Raw genomic sequence first — 23,657 nt, 5'->3', positions numbered from 1 at the left:
AAATATGCTATTAGTACTTTTACTTTATAAAGTTTGAGATTTAGCTCTATACTTAAAAAATTAAAATTTCAAATCTGTAAGTATTTTCTGTCAAATTTTGTCAATTTGAAATATCGGTTAGGTTGTCCTTATACAACGTGACAATGATTACTAGAAAATAAATATAAGTTTACAAATTTTGACATAAACTACCAACAACAATAACAATTGGACTAGGGATTTTAAATTGAAAAAAGTAGAAGGATTGGATTTTTAACTTTTAAAGTACAAATATTAAATCTCAAATTCTATACAAATATAGTGACTAACAACATATTTTAACCTTTTCAAAACAAAAACATCAAAGGTATCAACAATTCTTTTTCCATAAAAAAGGATACAAGATCAAGGTATGTTACTGGTCTTATAGAGGATCGAAAGTGGTATTTATAAATCACCCATCAAATAAAATTGTTAATAAAACTTGAAACCTAAAGTTTTTTGAAATTCTAACGATTACTCAAACAACTGAACCAATTATATTCAGAAAAGATTATCAATATTAATCATTAGCTAATCATCTCCCCCATTTGATTCCTTTTGCAAGGCAATAGACTTTTAAAGTCCTCATTGTTTTCCCACAACCTAAATTGCCTAATTGAAACCTAAGCTTCAAAACTTTTCTTCCTATTTTAGGGTTTTTTTCCGTTCTTTCGAAGTCTAAGATAACATGTAGTCAATGACAAAAAAAAAGCCCTTCTAAGGGTTGTTTGTTGGATGCCAGCTTTTGTGTACAAGAGAGAGTTTCCTAGATAAAAAAGATCACATCTTGTTTGAGTACTCTTCAAGCATGTTATATTGACTGTTCCACTCTGTTTTGCATTACCAAACATCTCTGTTTTTAGATAGATGGGTGAATATATATATATATATATGTACGACCTTTTTTCATCTGTTTTTGAAAGTAACCTCTAACAGAATATTAATGGTGGCAAATCTTCATGATGGCAACTACTGACTTGTTTATAAAATAATCAAGAAGAAAACAAGATAAAAGGAATTCCCATGCTTTTTCTTCACTAACAATCCACCATTATAATGTCTAAAAGTATATCAATGGAGATTATGGAGTTCCTTTAATTGATATGGAATGCACAATTAATTCCTTATGATCTGGCTTGGTAGCAAAAAGTACATAGCCACCCATTAAAGTTACCTTACTTATCCATTATTTAACTCATCTATTATTGTAGATTTTGTCTTAGCTCGATTGACATGGGTATTGTTATCAATGCAAGAAGATGTGGATTCAAGTGCGCTGAAGCGTATTATGCTTCGATTTATGGGTTAGAGAGGTACTATGTGTAGTTCTAAATATTGTGTCAAAAAGACGAGGCATGATCATAATCTAGAGTAGTTCAAAAAGAAAGAAAAAAAACTCATCTATCATTTGAGTGAACAGCAATAAAAAAAATAAAGATGAAACAATCATAAGATGTGATGTGTTGGTAGTTTATTTTGTTCTTTAAGCATGTGATTATTGTTTCAATCCGTGCTTATGAGAAATGAGCACATTTCATAGTCAAATGTTTATCTCTTTAGAGAGCTCACATGTGTTTATCTTCGCATATATAAGCGAAGCTAGAGGCCCCAAAATGAAAATTACCTCTTTAGTCCCTTTAGGAATTACAAAGTTTTAAATTAATTTAATTGTAAAATTGTATTTCAATCTCTCCTAAAATTTAAAATTCAATTATAGTTTAATCCCTTGAAAAAATGTTAAAATTTATGTTAATACAATGGCGAAATTAAATTTTTAACTCTAAAATTTTTGTAATTCAAATTCAATCCCTCTAAAAAAAATTCTAACTTCGCCCCTTAGACTTAATCTCGATTTGAAAAGTTTTTAGTGTTAGGTAATAATTCATCCTTTTGGAATGAAGTTTCCTTTTTACAAAATATTGATTTTGCATGGGAATTAAGTGTACCAAACATATTCCTTCCATGGCATTATAAAAGGAAACTCCATTTCAGAAATTTTTATCACAAAATTCTCCTCTCTCTGTTTTCAAAGTGTTTCTCCACCTAGTCTCTTCCACAAGAAAATGGCAAGCTCAAGTGTGGGAATGGCCTGTCTTGGGCTAGTTTTATGCATGGTGGTTGGGCCAAGCTTGGCCACGGTTTACACTGTTGGTGACACCTCTGGCTGGGCAACCGGTGTCGATTATAGTAGTTGGGCTAACGACAAGACCTTCAAAGTTGGGGATTCCCTCGGTACTACTGATTTTCTTAAACCTCAATCTCTTGGCCATCACTAACTCCCCCTACATTTTTTTTATGGTTAAATTCTGCTATTAGTCTCTTTACTTTACGAAAGTTATGGATTTAACACCTACACTTTAATCTGGTCATTTTTAGTCATTGTAGTACTTTTCAAATTTTAAAATTTCAGTCCTCACCAAACAATAATTATTAAATTCATTAAGTTTTTTATTTTCAAAATTTAATGCAGCAAACATATTATCATATATTTAATGTCGGGATAGCTTGTTATTTTTATATATTACCTACTAAGAATCCAACTATAGATTAAAAAATATTGGGTCAAGACTGAAGTTTTGAAATTTGAAAAGTAAAAAGACTTAGAATGATTCAATTAGAGAATATATGCTAAATCTATAACTATATGCATAATGAAGGACTAGTAATTGAACTTAACTGAAAGTATTTAACTCCTTCTATTTGGGTCAGGACTAAAATTTCAAAATTTCAAAATTTATAGACTAAAATTGTAAAGCATAGGGACTAGTAGAAGAATTTAACCTTTTTTATCTATTCATAATGGTTTTTAACGTTTTTCATTTGTGGTTTGGTTGCCTTTAGTTTTCAATTACCCAACAAGCCATACAGTGGAGGAGGTAAGTTCTAGCGATTACAGTACATGTACGGTGGGGAAAGCAATCTCGACAGATAGCACCGGAGCCACCACCATCAATCTGAAGACCGCCGGTACTCACTACTTCATTTGTGGTGTGGCTGGTCATTGTGAGAGCGGCATGAAGCTTGCGATCAAAGTGGAGTCTTCTTCTTCTTCATCTTCCACTGATAAACCATCAACCACTTCACCATCTACTACTACGACGACTAAGATCCCGGATTCATCTTCTTCATGGAATCTTTCACCGGTTCTGGCTTTTGCTACAACTTGGGTCGCATTGTGCGTGATGATGGTTGTTTCATAAGCTTTTGGTGGCTAAAATGGTGGTTGGCTTGGCCAGGATAGAGGCAGTGCTTTGTTTGTATTGAGGATTATTGCTTTTATCTTATGAATGAGAACCTTACTTGTTCTGTTTTCTACGGTATTAAGTATATATATATATATATATATATATATGGGAGATGTTATTTAATCGGATCAAAATCGGTTAATTATCGACTAAAAGACTAATTGAAATAGTTTTTAACTGATTTTTTTTACTGTTTTAAATTTTAATAATTTTTAATCGAACTAATAAATCAGTGTCTAACTGGTTTAACTTAAAAATCGTTGGAAATAAATTTTATATATTTTATATTTTTTTCACTCATGTAATGGAAATAATTGTGGGTTGTTGTTTCATGTTTCCTGTGAATATTGGTTAAAATTTTCAATTATCCCATAACCCTTTGACAACATTAGCAAATTAGGGAAAAATATTTTTAGGATTAATGACAAAAGATTTAGATTTTTTAATTACATTATTTCTGTATTATTTAAATTCTAGATAGATAAAATAAGTTATATTATTTTAGAGTATTTTAATTTATATACGATTGAACTCGTATCATTTGGCTCAATAAAACTTTAATTTTATCACTTAATTAAAACTTCATTTTGATTATTTTGTACATATTAATTTTATTATTATACATACGATATTACTTCCATTAATTTTATATCTAAAATATTATTAAACAAAAACATAATGATAAATTTAACGCTTAACGTTGGATCATTAAAATATTAATTGTACAAAAAGATACGAAAATGTGTAAAACAATTTTAGTTTTATATCGATCCACCCTCCTCTCTCTACATATATGGGAGGGATCCATTTGCATTGATGTAAAATTTAAGCGGTTTTACACTCTTTCATAATTTTTTATACGATTAATATTTTAATAATCCAACCATCATATTTCATGCTTCATTCATATAGATCATGTATGTCAAGGTCGATCTTAATTAAAAATTCCAAACCATTCATTTTGTGTAAAAAATCATTCATTAAATATATATTAATACAAATAATATTTTAGATTGATAAAAAAGATATCGATTGATTCAAAATTGTACATGCATGACAAGTATAACTATATTTATAAATTCAACTGTTTGATTGTTAAAATACTAATTCTATAAAAAATTACGGAATGATGAGAAACCACTTAAAATTTATACCACTGGAAGTGAAGAGACCCACATGTGTGTTGGGAGGAGAGATCCACTTATTCTGAAATAAAATTAATATGATTTTACTTTTTTTTTATAATTTTTTTGTGATTAAAATTTTAATAATTTATCTGTTATATTTCATGTCTCATTCATATAAATCTTGGATGTCAAATTTGGAGTAAAGAATTTTTTTCATGTAACAAACTATCAAAAACACACACATGACACACACACAAAGTGAGGTGAGGACTCACACATTGCAATTACGCATGATAAGACTCGAACCTTCAAAGACTCCACCTTAACCAACAAATCAGAATCTCATTGGCAATTAATTTAATTTTAAATTTTAATAATTTAGCACAATTGAAGATTATTTTTAACTATCTCATTATATAGCCCATTCCCAACCCATAAATAAGAAGATAGTACGTTTCAGCGTATTTGAACCCATATTCTCTTATATTGACAACAATACCCATACTAATCCAACTATCATTCTAAATTACATACTATTTCCACTTCCATATTTGTAATATATTCATTTTTGGACATTATAAACAACAAATAGTATAATATCTGCCCTTTTAATCAAAAGTAATAAATAAAGATTTATATTTTAGCCTTTTTCATGTACATTTAAGGACATGTGACCTGGCTTTCCAATTATATTGCATGTACTAATGTTTATATACAAAGAGGTCCACCCAATTTTCAGAAATACCAAAAAAGAAGGGCCAAATTTCCATTTTGTAATACTATTGTCATCTGGTTTTATAAGAAAATGGCAAGGTCAGGGGCAGGGACGACAATGTCGGGTGTTGTGGTGGTGATGTGGTGGTGTATGGTGGTGCAGAGGCTGGAAGCTACAGTTTTCACCGTTGGTGAGAGCAGTGGATGGGTTGTTGGTGTTGATTATGATGCCTGGGCTAAATCCAAGAACTTTAAACTTGGTGATTTACTTGGTTAGTCCTCCATTTCGTGTAATTTTTATATTTAGATTATTGGAGTTCAAATTTTTAACAATTTTTTTTTCGACCTTAGAATCGATTTGACGCATCTATCTATACTAATATTAGACTGTCGGTGAAGTTGATGTCCCAAATTAACTTAGCACCAATTTAATTAGAAAATTACTAATATATCCATGAGCTTAGAAGCTGAAAATTTGGTTGCCTAACAGTGTTCGATTATTCAAGTGCCTATGCAATAGATGAAGTCTTTGAAAATGGCTACAACACATGCAATATCGATCATCCGATCACCTCCGACAACAGCGGCTCCACCGTCATTTCTCTCCTCAATGCCGGCCCTCATTACTTCATCTGCGGTACACCTGGTTATTGTGCCCAAGGCATGAAGTTCATCGCTAATGTTACCGCTTAATCTCCGGCCGACATTAATCCATTCATCATCCACACACACCGTTGGGGCCTTTTCCATAACTAATTTTGTTATGACTTGCTTATCTTATTTTTCGATTTTTATTTTGTATCCAAAAATATCTTATATTTAAATAAATGGAAAAATTTCAAAAGTACATATAGATTTTTTTTGGATGTGTGATTTAATATAGTGGTGGATCTTAGTGTTAAGTTTTAGGAGGGCCTAATTAATTTTTTCAAAATAATTTAAGGGTTTAATTGAAATTTCTAAAAATTTTAGAGGGCTTAATGAGAATTTCCCAAAACAATTTGGGATTTAATTGTAAGGATTAAAATGTTGATGGGCTTAATAGGAATTTCTAAAAAAAATGACAGTCCTTGTTTAAAATTTCAAAAAAAAAAAGATGCTTAATGAGAATTTATAAAATTTTAGGAGGGCCTAATTAAAATTTTCATAAATTTTCAACGGTCTAACCCTTAAGGATCCGTCTATGATTTAACACATTAATTTTAATTTGGTGCAATTTTATACGTGAAACTGTAATTTTATTTAAATTTATATGCTTATATATAGTAAATATGTGACATTGATATTAATGTTTTTTTGTTTTAAATGAACCTGTGTATTGACTTGATGGTTAGGGTATTCACCGTTTTAAGTCTGGTCTGAATTCAAGTCGCACTAGTTGTATTATTGTTAGGATTTTGCCCTTCTCTTTTTTATTCACCAACTAATAATAATAATATCATGATTTATTGAAAAAAAGAATAAGAAGAAAGGCATGATGACTTTTTTGGCTTTCTAATTTTGTAAAAAATTTATTTTAGCCATCTATTTAAATTTCCACCACTTTTAGCCCTTAAACTTACTTTTTTTGTCAAATGACCTCAAAATAGATAGAAAATTTAAAATTTGTTAACTTTGCTGACATGACGGCATACACATGTATTATCACGTAGATGACACACGTTGGCATTTAATTAATTTTTTTTAAAATTAATTTTTTTATAAAATTAAAACTTTTTAAAATAATTTTAATGATTTTTAATATTTAAATTTTTTTATATTTATTTTTGTATACTCGATCTCATAAATACATATGGAATTCTATGGAAAATCGTATTCGATAAAAGTCATATATACCGCTTGGAGGGAGATCTTTCATATCTTTCAAGATCCACCCTACAATATGAGGTCAAAAAGCCAAAATAAATTATTTTAGCCCTTATAAAAAGAAATGAATTCTTGAACCCCTTTCATGCTCGTGTCACGTCGAGGTACTGCAGAAGAAAAAACTGCAAAATCCGATCCAATTTATCGTAATCGATTAGTTAACATGTTGGTTAACCGTATTCTAAAACACAGAAAAAAATAATTGACTTATCAAATTATCTATCGAGCCTTGAAAAATATTCAACAAAAGACAAAAACAAATTCACTAAGGTTAAATAGAGAACTAAAATTACTTTTTTATTATATAAAATTAGAGGGCTAAATAACTTATTATGTTAAAAATAAAAATATTAAGTATATAATTACATTAAATTAAGATTCACATATTCATAAATTAGGTGATAGTGTTTATCACAATTTAATTTAAAATAAATATAATTTAAATTTTTATGGACTTTTATTATAATTCTAGAAACTACCGTTCAAAATTCTCTTAAAAATAGTAACATATTAAAGCAAAACAAAAGGAATTAATTAATGGTTATTAAAAACTTTTCAATTAATTTTAAATATATTGTTAGTTCACTGAACTTTGGGTTTCACCGACTTTTCCTTGCTATTTTTAACTAAAAAATATTATCTTCTATTATCATATTCATATATTATATTATTTACAATAAAATAATATTATATTTACTAAGTAAAATTGATAATATATGTATTTGCATAAATATGTAAAATTTTAGACTTATTTTTGGTATAGACACAAGATTTTAGATAATTAAATTTAAAATTTACTGTATTTATCCATAATAATAATATTAAAACAATTATTTCAATTTAAGGCTATCAAGAATTTAATGATAACAACATATAATTTAATAATTATGTTAATAAAATGACGAAATTAAATTTTTATCTTTATAATTTTTAATTAAAACTCAATCTCTATAAAAAAATTAATTTCGCCACCTAACAGTCTTTTAGTGTTAGACAAAGGAGTCATCCTTTTGGAATGAATTTTCCTTTTCACAAAATATTGATTTTGCAGGGAATTAAGTGTACCAAACATATTCCTTCCATGGCAGTATAAAAGGAAACTCCATTTCAGAAAATTTTATCACAAAATTCTCCTCTCTATCTTTTCGAAGTGTTTCTCCACCTAGTCTCTTTCACAAGAAAATGGCAAGCTCAAGGGTGGGATGGCCTGTCTTGGGCTAGTTTCATGCATGGTGGTTGTGCCAAGCTTGGCCATGGTTTACAATGCTTTTAATAAATTTTAATTTTAAATAATTATGATATATTGATAGATCACTGAAATTTCGGTTTCACTTATTTTTTTCTTGCTGTTTTTAACTAAAAATTATTATCTCCTGTTACCACATTCATAAAATTATATTATTTACTACAAAATAATATTATATTTACTAAGTAAAATTGATAACATATGCATTCGAATAAATATGAAAATTTTTTGTATGGAAACAAGATTTTAGATAATCAAATTTAATTATTTGAAAATAAGACTATTAAGAATTTAATGATAATAACCTATTATTACAATATATTTGAATATTAACACCCATATATATGAATTGAAGTAAAATAAGGAAAATTAAAAATATTTTTCTTAATTGAATAAATATATATTAAAGTTATTTTCTATATAAGGAAAGTAGAAGATAGTCTTATCTTATTAAACATTTTGATATCTTTTCATATTTCGTTAAGATTCTCTTAGGTTTAAAAAAATAAAAAATATATTTATTTTAAAAAAATAATTTTAATGATTTTAATCTTAAAAATAGTTTTTATATATTTTTAAATTTTTCAAGTTTGACTAAAATACATAAAATTAAATAGAAAGCTTTTTTTGTAAAATTGGAATACTAAATAACTCATTATGCTAAAATAAAAATATTATATATATAATTACATTAAATTAAAATTTATATATCCATAAATTAGATAATAATGTTTCTCACAATTTAATTTAAAATAAATATAATTTAACTTTTCCTCAACTCTTATTACAATTCAAAAAGTATAATTGAAAATTCTCTTAAAAATAGCAACAGATTAAAACAAAATAAAAAGAATTAATTAATGGTTGTAAAATCTTTCCAATTAATGACAATGAAACTTTTAAATATATTTTAATTATAAATTTTAAATAATTATGATATATTGATAGATCACTCAACTTTTCGTTTCACTAATTTTTTCTTGCTATTTTAAACTAAAAAATAATTATCTCCCATTATCATATTCATAATATTATAGTTACTAAGTAAAATTGATAATATATGTATTTGCATAAATATGTGAAAATTTGAAATTATTTTTGACCTCGATATAAGATTGTAAATCAAATTTAAAATTTACTATATTTATTCATAACAATAACAATAAAACAGTTATTTGAAATTAAGGTTTTAAAAATTTAACAATAATAATAACCTATTATTATAATATATTCGAATATTAACACCTATGAATGGGAGTAAAATAAAGAAAATCAAAAATATATTTCTTAATTGAGTAAATATATATTAGAATTCCTTATATAAGGAAAGTAGAAGATAACATTATCTTATTAAATATTTTTATTCTTTCTATATTTAGATATGATTCTCTTCGGTTACTTTTAGCTATTTTAGAAAATAATATTTTACTAAAATTCTTTTAGATTTAAAAAATAAAAAAATATTTTTAACTTTTAAGACTTACAAAATATTATAAGCTAAATTATATTAAATATGAAAATATCGTATAAAATTCGTATCATTTTTAATTATTTATTGACATTTCAATAAATTTATCAATATCATTTATATATAATTTAGATATTTTTAATTTAAACTTAAACTATGAACCAAAAACTCTAAATTTTAAATCTTAAACTTAATATTTCGATTCAAGATTATGGGTTTAAATTTAAAAATACAAAATGACACCACACGGAATCCGTGTTTCTTGCAATGTTTAACCTTCAAACACTTATAAAAATCAACCGCTGATATATATATATATATTTATATGTTTGTATATAATAATTTTATATTCTTTCGTAATTCCTTGAAAATATAATTACGCTAAAATTATTTTTTTGTAATTGTTAATTTCTTTTTGAATTGAATCTAAATTAAATAATGTGAAATTTAATTATATTTTATATTTTCATTTCAAGTAAATATATTTCACGATTGAAATTTTATTTGAGTATGATTGCAAAATTTTAGGAAATTTAACTGCAAAATAAAATACGAGAAATTAAAAAAAAAAACAAGCCATAACTAAGAGTAATGAGTTATACCGCCGGACACTTATATAATGTAAATAAAATTAACAATAAATAAATAAAATTAACTAAACATCAAATAAAGAAGAAATAAAATACTAATACTATACTAAAAGGGCCTAAAAATTTAAAAATCATCAAATCTAAAATTCTCCTCAAAGGCAGATCTAGATCAACAAAGCGGCGGCTGCCAAAATGACTGTGAATGCAGACCCGGCGAGAGTGACTGTTTTCAGAGCCGCGGCACTTGGCGCAGTTGGAGACGAAGCCGGAGGCTGACTTATGGAGGTTGTAGGAGAAGTAGCGCCGGGAGAACCAGTGGGAGAGGTGGGAGGAGCAGGAGGAGAGGAAGTTGGAGAAGATTCAGGGGCTGAAGATGGAGGAGTGGCGGTTGAAGGCGGAGAAGCTGTTGGAGAAACGGTGGGAGCGGTGGTCGGAGAGATCTTGGGAGCTGGTTTTGGAGAAGAAGACGGCGGTGACATGGTTGGAGCGGAGCTGGGAGCTTGGCCGAGAGCACAACCGGCAATGAGGGCAAAGAGAAGGAAGCAAGCAAAAGATTTGGCCATTGTAAAATAAAATTCAACGGGACTTTGAACAGAGAGGAATAAGGGTTAAAGAAGCAGCAGTATGGTGCAGGGAGACCGGTGAAGGGCTATATATAGGGAAAGGTTGGGCCTTGAGCTTAGAGAAGGGTATTTTCTTTGTCAAGGCCCAATAGTTTATGCTTAATTTCAATTTAGTCCAGAAGCCTAGATTTCATTGTTTTAGTTAAAAATGTATTTTAAAAGAGATTATTAATAATAATTCAAATTCTACTCGAGGACTCAATTTTATTTGTTTAAAATAAAGAAAATCGAAAAAATTATGAAATAATATTTTACGCTAGCTATGTTTTTCATATTTTTAAAATTAATAAGTGAATAAAATAAAATAAAATAAAAATAATTATTTTTGTTAATTATGTTTCTATTAGCTTTTCTAATGTAAAAACAATACATAAGTTTTACATTTTGATAACAAATTGTTAATATAAAATAATTATAATGTTTTAATTATTAGTGTTAGGTTACTATCACTTAACTAGAATTTATATTTGTATTAAACTATATTATATATTATAAGATCCCGATCCCGATTAACATGAACAACCTAATTTTTTGTACGTGTATTATTTTTATTTTTAAAATTTTGTGATTTGTTTTAAAAATAATTATTGATGCAAAAAAGAATTTTTTTACCCCATTATCTATTTTCTTAAATAAAAATTTATTATGCCATTTATCCTCAATAAATTTTTTATTTTACAAATAAATTAGTAAAATAAATAAATTTTAATAAATTTAAAAGTTGATTTTAATCCTCCGTCAACTAGAAATCGCTCTTGTTGAGTATGACTTATATTTCAGTCAAATTTGAGAGATAATCTCCCAGTTAAACTTTGTTTATTTATTTTAGTCAAACTCTGATTAGTCTAGATTATAGTTTCGGGGTTTAGTTTTTATCCCCATCTTTTATACTATTCGTTCTTTTGCTATTATAGTTGTTTATTCTTTTTTGAGGGATTTTTTCACTTTAAATTTATATATTCAATTTCTTAATTTCTTCCGCTATTTTTTTATATATTCGTTGCTTAATTGAGTCGATCCCCAACATCTCTCATAGCTCATGTTTATACTTTAAATAAGTGTCAATTTCTTCACTATTTTTATAAATTCTTTAGAGTTTCTTCATTTGAAAATTTCATTTTAGATCACCTATAATTAAAATTTATTATATATATTATTGAGATATAATAATATATATTATATGAAAGATAGAAATAATAATATTTTATAGGTTTGGAAATTACTCGAAACTTTTCTCTTCGAAACTTTCTTAATCTTTGCACCTTTGTAAATAAGTAGTTCACCATGTAATTATTTTCTTCTTAAATAAAAAATTTTATTATGTCCTTAATGGAATTTTTAATTTACAAGTAAATTAATAAAATAAAAGATACATACTTAGATCATTTTAAAATAAATTAATAAAATAAATTTAAAAGTGTCAATTTCTTCACAAACTTCATTAAATTTTTAGATTTAAAAGGAAAATTCATTAATCTTAAAAATTTAGACAATAAAATGAATATGAATGATACCTTAATAATACTAAAAGGATATTTGATAATAATCCAAAAATAGTATATGGGTGATAGTTTTCTTTCAAACACTCGTAAAACAGACATATAAAATTTTGTTATTGTTTCATTTTTTTATTTTTTTTGTCTTTTTATAATTTAATTTAATAATATTCTAATTATTATTTTGGTATCACAGTTCTGTTATCAAAAGTACAGATTATTAGTATTTCGAGATATTAAAGAGAAAAAAAGAATTTTAATTTTAATTGCTCTTTATCTTTTATTTCTTTAAATTTGTTAATTGAAGCGTTTTGGAGGAAAAATCTCAATTATTATTTTTATATACTAAGAATATTTATTATCTTCCTATTTAAAAATTAAGAAGAGATTATAAGTAATTTTAAGTATTGTATTAAAAATAAAAAAATTCATTAACTGAAAAAAGTATTTAAATATGATTTTTTTAAGAAAAACTAATAATTATTGATAAAATAATAGAAAATTGTAAATAATTTTATTGAGGTTATGGTTGTAGAGGCAAAGTTAATGATAAAGAAAGTTTTTTTTCTTGTTATATCAATACAATATAATGGAAAGGGATAGGGAAGACAAAATAGGTTAACGCTAGAGGGATAAGGATGGTATTGTAATCTAAGTGTATATAAGGAAGTCTAATCTCTTTTATCTACTTTAATTTTTAAATTTATAATACAAATTAAATTAAATAACACCAAAACCAAATGGATTAATGAAATTTAACCAAATCAAATTGCAAAAAGGGTTTCTATTCTATATACACAGAATTAGCATAAAATCATGAGAAAAATTTTCTTATGTAACTTACCAAGTCCAAATGCTAAAACTGTCCCTACATTTTTTTTTTCAAAAATAAAGAATAAAAATAAATAAAGCTATCTTTGTTTTCTTGCATATGTATGTAGTATGTCAAAAGTTTCTACCTCTGCTTGAAGCCGCCAAGCAACGAGAAGAAAAGGGTAATATTTCAGAAATAAACTGACTAATCAGAAAAAAAAAAAAAAAAATCTTTCAATAGACATATGCTAACCCGCAACAATCTGGAAAACAACCTTCAAGCAATAAGGTAAAAGAGCATCTGCATTTAGGTAAAAGTGTAATGTTAAATTCTTGAATAAAAACAGGAAGAATGCTTGTATGTAGAAATAGATTGATATGGACTCCAAGAAACACTCTCACTGCTGATCTTAAAATAATTAGACTCAAAACATTAAAGTTGGAGGATCTAAAACATTGGTATAAATTCTAAGTATTCGATTATGTTCTGGTCAAGATATTCTAATTGAGTTCTCAAAGTATCAATATCGTATCAATTAGGTATTTCCATTAGTCTAGCTATTAGCTTAGGTGTTACATAATAGCTCAAATATGGCATGGGAGCATATTTAAAATACATGGGACAAACTGTAAACATGTGTACCCATTATATGAATACTTTAAATTTGATATGTTAAAAAAAGTCTTTCTAAATTTTAATAACACTATATTTTTAACATGTTATATCCAAGCTATTAATGCAATACTTACATGTGTTTATAATTAAATTAACATGTTTTAAATATATTTCATATTAGATCCAAACTAGTATCTAATGTCTAAATTAACTATTAGGTAGACTGAAAGACCTGATATAATATTGATTACTTGGAGTCTAGGTGGTAGCTTGGGGCACATTTGGTTAAATTGATCCTAAATTTAAAATATCAAGAAAACCCTGAATTTATAAAATATTGCAATGAAGCCCCATATATATAAAAAGGCAACAAATATGATATTATAAGAGAAAAAAAAGGTGTCGATAATTTACCTTTGATGCAACTGCTAGTTCACATCCATGAGGTGACTTCAAAGATGAAGCAGATAACCCAGAATAACGCAGTATGAAGGCTACAATAACTTCCATTTGTCAGCGTATGGAGACAAATATCCAATCCACACTTCTCACACTCATAAGACCTGTTTAATTAATTGCAAAAGATGTAGAGGCCGAAGCTGCCTCTGCTATTAATGAAATTGGCTGGCGAGCCTGCAGGCAAGCAGCAATATCAAAGGGATTCAACTCTGCACCATCAAAAATGAGGTTAAGACCAGGAAGGATAACTTCACCGCTGTCAGTTTCATCAAGATCAACTCTGGGTGCAGTTGCTGAGGGGGAATCTTCAACTGGTCTTGTGCCAGCTTCATATACAGGAGTTACGGAAAATGATCTGCAAATTTATTTCATCGCTACGAATAAATAAACATAACTGAATACTACCATGAGAAGCAAGTATTAAGTGGAGGAAAAAGAAAATAGGTATAATGATTTCAAAGACCTAAGAATGCTGGCATCGAAGCTCAAAACTTCGGTCCGACTACGCTGTCGACAAGCAAGTTTGAATCTTTGATGCTCATTAGATGCCCCAGAAATGGGAGAAGAAGGGTCTACCAGTGGATTCCACTTTCCACTACTAGGATAGTTGATGTCATGCTCTGAATCCTTCGAACCATCCTTTTGCAGCTCCTTTAGGTAAAGAAGTTTTGCTGCAGGACCCGTTGCTTGATACTCTGCACAAAAATCACGTAACTTTCTTTGCATGTTTTGCATTGAATTATGATGCTCAGTAAGTGAATCTACTTGAAGCAACTCTGAGGAGACAATCCTTTCACATATGTTATTGCATAATTTGGGGTTGAAAAGTGGCATCCCAAATTCAATGGTCAGTGGAACCCATTCATACTTCCCATTGGGGTCAAAATTATCCGATTCCCTTTCTTTAAAAAGTTTTAGTAAGCGAATGTAACCAATTGTCCATAACTCTATCTTGTGAGCCAAAACAGTTAATAGATCATTCAATTTCAAACATTCCCCTGCACATAGTCCTAGCTTGTCCCCTACGGGAGCAACTGAGCCATCAGAGTTCTTAAGGGGCAAGGGTATGTCAACTGTAACAACTTTTCCAGAGCCATCAAGATCATATATGCTAAAGGGCTGCACTATAACAGCAGAGTGTTTGAGCATCGAATTCAAACAGTGTAAAAGTATACTTCCCTTGACTAAATTTCCTTCAAACTTTCCACCCAAGCTTCCGGTCGTTGAATCATCCCAAGACCATATAAGGGCTTTCTCACAACCAGCTAAAGGTGCAGGTAACATGCGCAGACATAGTCCTTTCATCAGTACAATCGACAAAGGCCCACTGGCCACCGTTGAATATAGCACCAATTTCATCCATGGTGTCATTGATGAGTGAGAGGGAGGACCAAAATGAATAGGACCTGTAGGCCCAGGAAGAACAGATGAATGTGGAAGAGGTATCATAGACACAATGATATCATAGTCACGAAGAAACAGCCGATCTAAGGTTGCCTTTGGCAGAGAAGCCAAGCTTTCACAGCGGAGGATATCCACTCGATATCTCTTTCTCTTCCTTGGCGTCCCTTTTCCTTGGTCAGGTCCTTGCATATGTATCATTTTCTCAACATTCTGGACATTCAGACCTGACTTGGAAAACTCACTCGAGAGCTTACCATCTTCTGCTAGGGTAGCAGATCCGTTATCACCAGTCGTTTCAGGTACAGAGTTGTCCAAAAAGAAATCTTCTTGGGACGTTTCTAAATTTTTAGCATCATTAATGTTTTCTTCAGTTTCTTTAGCAGCAGATTGGTCCGACAAATTGGTCAATGATGTGTCAGCTATCATACTAGACTCATCACAGCCTGAAGTTGACACTCTCGCTCTGTCAGCAACTTCCACGGCTCTAGTATCAGCGGTAACACCACCAGATAGTAGACACTCCAAGACACAGCGGAGACTGTATGCATGATTTGCAAATTCCTGCAACACTCCCTCGAATTTTGTTCCCTCCAACGTGCTCAGGTCTTTGCAAAGGTTTGCAATGCTAGTATGGCCTAGTTTCCCTGCTTCATATAACGTCACAGCATGAGACTTCAATCCTGCAAAAATTTCAGTAAGAGGAAATACAAATAATGTCAGAGAAGAGGAAACTGTAAGTGCACATGGATGCAGATGTTGAGGATAACAAACCACGAGAAATTATAACACGCAATACTGGAGCCTGTCTAATCATCTCATTCAAACTAGAATGACCGGAATATGTCTATTCCTCCCCCATAATACCAGAATATGTCTATTCCTCCCCCATAAGCCATAAAACAAGCACCATGGGATAACAAATAGTTCCTCTTGTCCTATCTTGGAGCACCCCCTCTACTCTAGAAAGCTCAAGTTGAACCGTTTTAGAAAGAACAAAAAAATTCAATGTAAGTTAAAAATGAGCTTATTTGATGCATTCTTATTTTGCATTAATGGTTATGACTGGGACTGGGACATAAAAACAAGACATTCAAAAGGGAACAAAGAAAAGGTAACCAACCCGGTGAAACGGAGCCCATCATAAGATAAGATGTTATATTAGCATCAACGACAAAAGCAACCCGAGCATCATGAGAACGGTGGTTTTCTGTCCCCCAAAAATCTCCTTGATGAGCAGAGTCACCATCAGTGGACACATTTGCAGAGGTTGAACTGCGGTGAGAGGACTCTTCTTCATCCGTAAGGACAACACCATGAGATAACGTTGTGTTTTCTTGAAGAATGGATGCCGGGTCAATTACTTTTTCTGCCCATCCCAAGCGGCAAACGAAAGATGCAGCAGCCTGCAGTATACTAAGATCCGCTTGTAAGGTTGATGCCAGCTCAGCAACAGTAGCATGCTCACTTGAAACAACAAAAACTGCATATAGCAACCTGAATAACGCAGTAACTAGCATTAAAAATCCAAGTTACACTGCTACTAAATGACATTGAATGACCAAAACATCAAAGAGTAACTTACTCCTCAATAGGATCCTCATAAGACTGCTCCTTGTTTGAAATAAAACCTTCAAGCCTACAAACTGAACTACAACAGTATTAATGACTCGATTCACATACCATAAAGGACTCAAACAGAGGTGGTCAAGTGCCATGCCATTCCATTAGCAAATTTAAAACACATCTAAGCAGCAGCGGGTAGATCCACAGAAGTAAACAGTAGAGAACTTGAAATAAAGTAAACAGCTATGCAGAAAGCATCCTAAAGAAAAAAGAGAGATAATAAAAAGGGCAATGTCTATTTTAAATATTTTTTTAAGGAAAAAGAAATACACAGACCCCAAGAAGATTGCTTGGATGATAAATAATTCACTTCTTGTCTTTGACCCTCATCACTACGAAACATGTCTGATCAAATGCAATGGGTTGTAACTTTTTATCATCTCTTGATTCTAAACGGAAGCAGATTTGGGAAAGGATTTTCGAGTGTTTATGTTTGACCAAGAGAGTCTCTTAACACCATGTTTTTTCTTCTTCCTTCTATCTATTCCATTAGAACTACTTTTTTATCTCCAAAATACTTGCCATGGTATGAATTAAGGAGGAAGGCGGGACAAGCATGCTCAGACTGCTCAAATGCATTCGGGATAGATTAATCACCCCAAGATGGGCATCTGCTGATTCTCTATTTCTCTCACAACTGGTTAAACTGTTAGTGCAATTAGTTTCTCCATGGACAAGGTCATTGGTCAACGCATGCAAATAAAACAGAAAAAACCTGAAAATTTTCTTACTATGAAAGTTAACTATGAGGTATACTTCAATAAGGTTAATCAATCAAAAAGGTCAGAGCTCTGAATATACTTCAGTTTTCTGGCCCAAAATAGTATACTTCAGTTTTCAAATTACCACCAGTTAAACACGCAGAGATACCACTATGAAAATGATATGGACGGTTTTACTAAGAGTTTTAGTTTTACTATATTAAGTTTTTGTTTCATTGGTAAACTCTAAGTTAAGAATTCTATTTTATGTCAATTAGGACTCTTTCCTTTGTTATTAACAGTTTATAAAAAGCTGCCAATATGAAATAAAGAGGTAAGCAATTATTTTATCAAAAGAAACCTTATTTTGAGAGGGGGTTCAGTCAATGACGAATCTGTCTTTTAAGTAACCATAGGTCAAAGCAAGAATTCTTTCCTGTCTAGACCTGTGACTAGATCCTACGCCAAGGAGCATAACAGAAAACCAAGCATGAAGGGATCTTTTTTCCAAAGATAAATTTTAAGCAAAAAAAAATAAAAATAAAAATAAAAATTTAGTAGTCAAAGCAATCCCAAGTATAGAGACAAGTAGTAACAGCATTAAGTGCATCTTCCTAAAACGAGTGCAGTTTTAAAGAAGAGAATATCCTTGTTTCCCTGCAACCATGAATTATTTTAATGAAGAGCTACAGATGAATAAACGTAGAGATCCTACATTGGCAGAGAGTCTGAAAGCAAACGGCTAACCTTTAATACGGTCATCTGGATATACAGGAACATCAAAATAGACCAATCCCCGTCGATACAGACCTTTTATAATATCAGGATCAAAAAGGACATATGCATTAGCTTCTTCCTTGCAGATTTTATCTATCATTGCCGTTTCATCCTCCGAAAGTTTCTATAAAAGAAACACAGAACTGTGAAGATGCAGATTAGACAAACAAAGACAACTAGATGAACCTAAACAGGCATAATATCAAGCTAATCTGATGACAGTCTTTAGATAATAAGAGGAAGGACAGCCAGAAATCACCTTGAACTCTTCTACGGTAAAGTTAACAAGAGAAACTCCCCACCAAGGTTCAATTGGAAAGTCCACAGGTTGGGTAGGTAACAACTCTTTTGCAATCGACTTGCTCAGCTTCCACATGATCTTCTGGATAGCTCCAGATAAGTAACCAACAGGTAAGATGATAAAAAAGGTACTATATTGGATTTATAAATAAAATCTTGTTTGCATGAGGCAGGAAAAATAGTGCCATCAAAAGTTTACAGGGTAAATTATTTTTGCCTGTTAGAATGGCTTCACCGGACATGAACGAAATAATGAAAGTTCGTCAAACATATCTATACCAGCTGACTCGAGGGGGAATTATTGGAGCTTAGCCAGTTTGTAAAACAACCCTACCCTGTACTAGATCAGACAGGAAGTATATTGCTTAAACTAATGTTATTATTGTCAAGTATTGCTCTACAAACATCAAGGCAATTAGACAATGCTGCCCAAATATATATATATATATATTGCAAATCTGCCTGTTAGGCAACAAAAAGAAGACAAAAGAACGATTCAAGTTATAGCAAGGACAAGAAGAAGCAACCAGAAACATGCTCCCTTACACAAATATGCATACATGAATTTGTAAGCAAAAATCTGATCAAGTACCTTAGACTTGCATTTATTCATGATATCAATAAATTCATTTCTCCCAATTCCTGTGAGTCTCAAGGCATCAGCAGCGCTGAAATTTGGGATACTGTCATAAGGTTGCTCTGTCAACAACAAGAAATGCCTAGGAATGGTCAGAGTACCTATCTAAATAAGAAAGTAATACAGATTCATAAAGCAGTAACATTTGCAAAAGGTCACTGCTGCACTAAATCCGCATAATTGCAAAGATGTTTGTCTATAAAGCAAAATGTAAATATTCAATACTATGGGATTGATCAACCAGTCCAATCAAAACCTCAACAAGAACAAGTCAAATTTATTGTGAATCCGAACGCTGAGAAATCAAGAATGAGATGCTGGATATCGATTTTGAGGTGTCTAATATAATTTCAAAAAAAGAAGGAAACCTTTTAGATAGCTTGCATACATCTACGCTGCAAATTGTCATATATTAATATTTATAAAGCAATTAGCATACGGTGGTTAGATGCATCGAAGGGAACATCTTTTCCATAGAATTTTTAGTCGTTTAGCTAATTTAATAATAACTGTATGTTAACTTATGAGCCAAGACCAAACCAAATAAATTTAATTATTACCCCAAACTGAATTAAATAAAAACCAAACTGAACGCTACAATTTGAATCGGTTTTTGATTTTCCTGGTTTTTTTTAGCTCTACCCTATCTACCAAGGAAAAAATTGATGATGGATTCAAAGAAATCCTATTCATCCTTAGCTGCACAATTCTTCCAACAATCATTTCATGATGTGTCCGGTTTTTGTCTAGCAATGGATTGATCTCAAGATTTCAGTTGCTACTGTTTCCATTAGCAAGATTTTTCTTCAGTCAAAATAATGTCTCAATCAGCAGTCATACAAATACGTAAAAAGGAAGTTGCAGGAGAAAACCAAGTAGGTGGTAGCAATTACCGTTTCTCATAAGATCGAATATCATATCACAGTAATATCGGAAAGGAGACACCCTCATCACACGGCAAATATATTCCGCAAGGTAGTAAGGGAATAACTGCAATCAAGATATTAAAAAGTTAATTGCAAAGAACTGCTAGAAATGTATAAGGGGGAAAATTGAAGGGCAGAGTCATTTAACATCTTGTACAAAAACTTGTTCTGGAATTCCACTTAAATGAAATTTCTGAATGATAGTTCTGCTTATTTATTATACAAAAAAACCATATTTATGTTGCCAGTGAAAAAAATAATATACCTTTATTGTAACCCAAGAATATTTATCCTATGAGAATAAAAGTATTTCTAAGAACATATCATGGCTCAAATCATACTATAGGAAATTATTTAAAAAAAAAAAAAAGGTTAAAGAACTTTCTTTAACACGTACCGCTAGACTCTTTCGCAAGACACGCATCAGCTCTTCATAATATTCATTTTCTTTGCATATTTTGCGGGCGAAACAAGTGTCCCATTGGAGCCGTTTCTTGATACAATGTTCAATAATCCTAAATGAAGTTATCAAAAGAAAGAGAAAGAAACCAAAAAAAAAGACGGTAAGATCCAAGAAATAGGAAAGAGAACTGATCCCAAGAGCACATTAAAAGATGAGCATTTAGTACTAAACAGGAAATAAGAACATACAATCTAAAAACCATTATGTTCTTGCTTAACAGAGGAAAACGAAATGTACGTTGTAATAGTAAATGAAAACTGATAAAACAACACTATATTCAATAATCTGTAGAGCAATCATCATGAAACAGCTTCCAAAAATGTCAACATCCTAAACAAAAGCTACTGCAATACCGATTCTGTACTAACGCCAAACCAAGCAGAAGCTCTTATTTGGGAAAGACAAACCTCAATTATTAATAGGAGCATCTAAAATTCTAATCTGCGCTGCAATGGCTATAAAAAAGCAATGCCAATTCAAATTTCTAATTAGTTTCAAGAACTCCGTCACCAAAAAGTTAGTTTCTATCAATGATATTAGAAGCATGAAATAAGTATTTCGTCATTTGATGAATTTTATCCTATATTATTCTCTAAAACAGAACAATGAAGTTCTTCAAAGATACAAACTAAATGATCCTTACAACAGCAGTTTAAAAGGTAAAAAGCATAAAGAGTAAGCAGCAAAGTCCAAAACTAACCTTCTGTGCCATTCTTCTTTAGAATTAAAAATGGCTTGAAGCCGTTTGGACAAATTCTCCCACGGGCATTCTTCCTTAACTGCTTTAAAAAACAACTGTTCCTCGACCGTCGTCGGAATGTGCTGCATTTTTATAGATCATTCAATCTCCTCCCCCTCTGTAAATCATTCAATCTATCAATTAATCATAAATAAGGTGGCGTACATAAATCATTTGGAAAAATCCAATTTCGATCCATGAAATGAGCATTACGTGAGATCGGATACCTGGAAGAGAGAGAATAAGAGGGAGCTTTGATCGCAGTGGCGATGGCGGATCGAGCTACGGTTTTGATTTCTTTCTAAATTTTTTTATAAATCGCTATAAAGAAAGATTCAAATCTAAAGAACTGAAAAATTAAGGAAGGCGAAACGTTAGAATTGGCACTACTACGTGCATGCTTGTTTCATGACATGGATGGGCGGGTCTGGTATTGCCCTTTGCATGAATTTGGATTTTGCCCAGTCCACTGTGATTTTTTTTTTTAATAAAAGGAAAAAAAAAAAGTACACTGGTCTAGGCTTTTTATGTCGGCCCAGACATGGTCCATCGATATCGGATAATCGGCTCGGCTCATGAGAGCCCCAAGCAGACAGCACGATTCACTAAATATTATTTAAAATATTAAAACATACACCGGTTTTAGATTTTTTTTTTATCCCCTTCTTAATTGATGGGTACCAATTCGGCTAAAAACTGACTAATATATCATTTTATTAACTTATTACTATTATTGTTTTGATGGTTTGGGAATTGAAGTTATGTTTAATGAATTTATATAAAATCTTTCACCACGACACAAAATAATAATTTTAATAGTAAATTTTAAAATAATTAAATTTTAACATAAAATATTTTATATCATCAAATTTTACATGGTTTTCACATACATATAGATGCGTGTTTTAAAAATATAATAAATAATGAAACGTATGGTTTAAAACTAATTATAATGACAATACGTTTGCAATATGTACGAAATTAAAATAAAAAAATTTGTTTAACTTGTGAGTAAAAGAAAATTTAAATAAGTAAATATATCATGTTAAGAATATTAAATACACTCTAATTGTTTTTCATGGAATTATTATTTTCTATAGCAAATAAAATAATTGTCAAGTTAGTGAAAGAAAATATTATTGGTGACACTAGCACGATCGTTGATATTATCCATATGTGAGAGAAAATATTTTATATTAATTTTTTTTAAATTTACTTAAGAATTATTATAGGTGCAGTGGTAAAAAATTGTTTATAAATTCATTAAACACGGTTTGGTCACGATTAACTCGTGATACCAACTTAGTCAAGAGTTTTATTAATAATATAGATTTTAAAAAAATAAATGAGACTAGAAATCATATCACATGTGTATTTGTGTGGAAACTAAAATTTAGAACACAAATGTATGCTTAAAACAACATACAAAAATAATGAAACTTATTCTTTGAAACTAATTAATAAATAACACATGAAATATATACATTATTAAAATAAAAATTTAGATTAAGTTGTTTATCATAATTGATGAATGTAATAAAGTGTGTATAATAAAATTAAAATATATCAAAATATCAAAATAAAGCTTTAGTGAATGGTAAATCAAAAGTTTTACTAATGCAACCGATATGAGTTTAAATCCCACCATATACATATTTTTATTGGTCTATTTTAAAGTGAAAAGATTAAAATATTTCAAATAATATTATTTATTTTAATTATGAAAGGGTATTTTCGTAATTTTCTAACTGAGTAGGTGCTCAATTGACTCATGACACTAACTCGATCAATAGTTTAAATAAT

General features: G+C 30.1%; 4 protein-coding genes across 4 annotated transcripts; 2 read left to right on the top strand and 2 right to left on the bottom strand.

Moving 5' to 3' along the window:
* Positions 1-1,996: 1,996 nt before the first annotated feature.
* LOC108485650 (blue copper protein-like) lies at positions 1,997-3,332 on the top strand. The gene is made up of 2 exons (XM_017789503.2): positions 1,997-2,253; positions 2,863-3,332. The coding sequence occupies exons 1-2, from the start codon at positions 2,085-2,087 to the stop codon at positions 3,219-3,221; spliced, it is 528 nt and encodes a 175-aa protein (XP_017644992.1). The 5' UTR covers positions 1,997-2,084; the 3' UTR covers positions 3,222-3,332.
* Positions 3,333-5,118: 1,786 nt separating this feature from the next.
* On the top strand, positions 5,119-5,954 carry LOC108485218 (blue copper protein-like). The gene is made up of 2 exons (XM_017789056.2): positions 5,119-5,379; positions 5,598-5,954. Exons 1-2 carry the CDS (start codon positions 5,199-5,201, stop codon positions 5,798-5,800), a joined length of 384 nt encoding a protein of 127 aa, XP_017644545.1. The 5' UTR covers positions 5,119-5,198; the 3' UTR covers positions 5,801-5,954.
* A 4,487-nt stretch (positions 5,955-10,441) lies between these two features.
* On the bottom strand, positions 10,442-10,840 carry LOC108485219 (classical arabinogalactan protein 5). Its single transcript, XM_017789057.1, has one exon. It carries the CDS (start codon positions 10,838-10,840, stop codon positions 10,442-10,444), a length of 399 nt encoding a protein of 132 aa, XP_017644546.1.
* Positions 10,841-13,140: 2,300 nt separating this feature from the next.
* Positions 13,141-22,325, bottom strand: LOC108485841 (uncharacterized). The gene is made up of 12 exons (XM_017789689.2): positions 22,082-22,325; positions 21,816-21,972; positions 21,050-21,167; positions 20,620-20,716; positions 19,682-19,788; positions 19,049-19,171; positions 18,760-18,913; positions 17,271-17,331; positions 16,809-17,182; positions 14,748-16,368; positions 14,240-14,639; positions 13,141-13,510 (listed from the first exon to the last, which is right to left on the bottom strand). Exons 2-11 carry the CDS (start codon positions 21,941-21,943, stop codon positions 14,393-14,395), a joined length of 3,030 nt encoding a protein of 1,009 aa, XP_017645178.1. The 5' UTR covers positions 21,944-21,972; positions 22,082-22,325; the 3' UTR covers positions 13,141-13,510; positions 14,240-14,392.
* Positions 22,326-23,657: the final 1,332 nt, after the last annotated feature.

The sequence above is a fragment of the Gossypium arboreum genome, chromosome 6, assembly GCF_025698485.1.
Source record: "Gossypium arboreum isolate Shixiya-1 chromosome 6, ASM2569848v2, whole genome shotgun sequence".
NCBI classification, from domain to species: domain Eukaryota; kingdom Viridiplantae; phylum Streptophyta; class Magnoliopsida; order Malvales; family Malvaceae; genus Gossypium; species Gossypium arboreum.
Note: the sequence above shows the minus strand (reverse complement) of the source record. Positions and strands in the feature narration are given on the sequence as shown.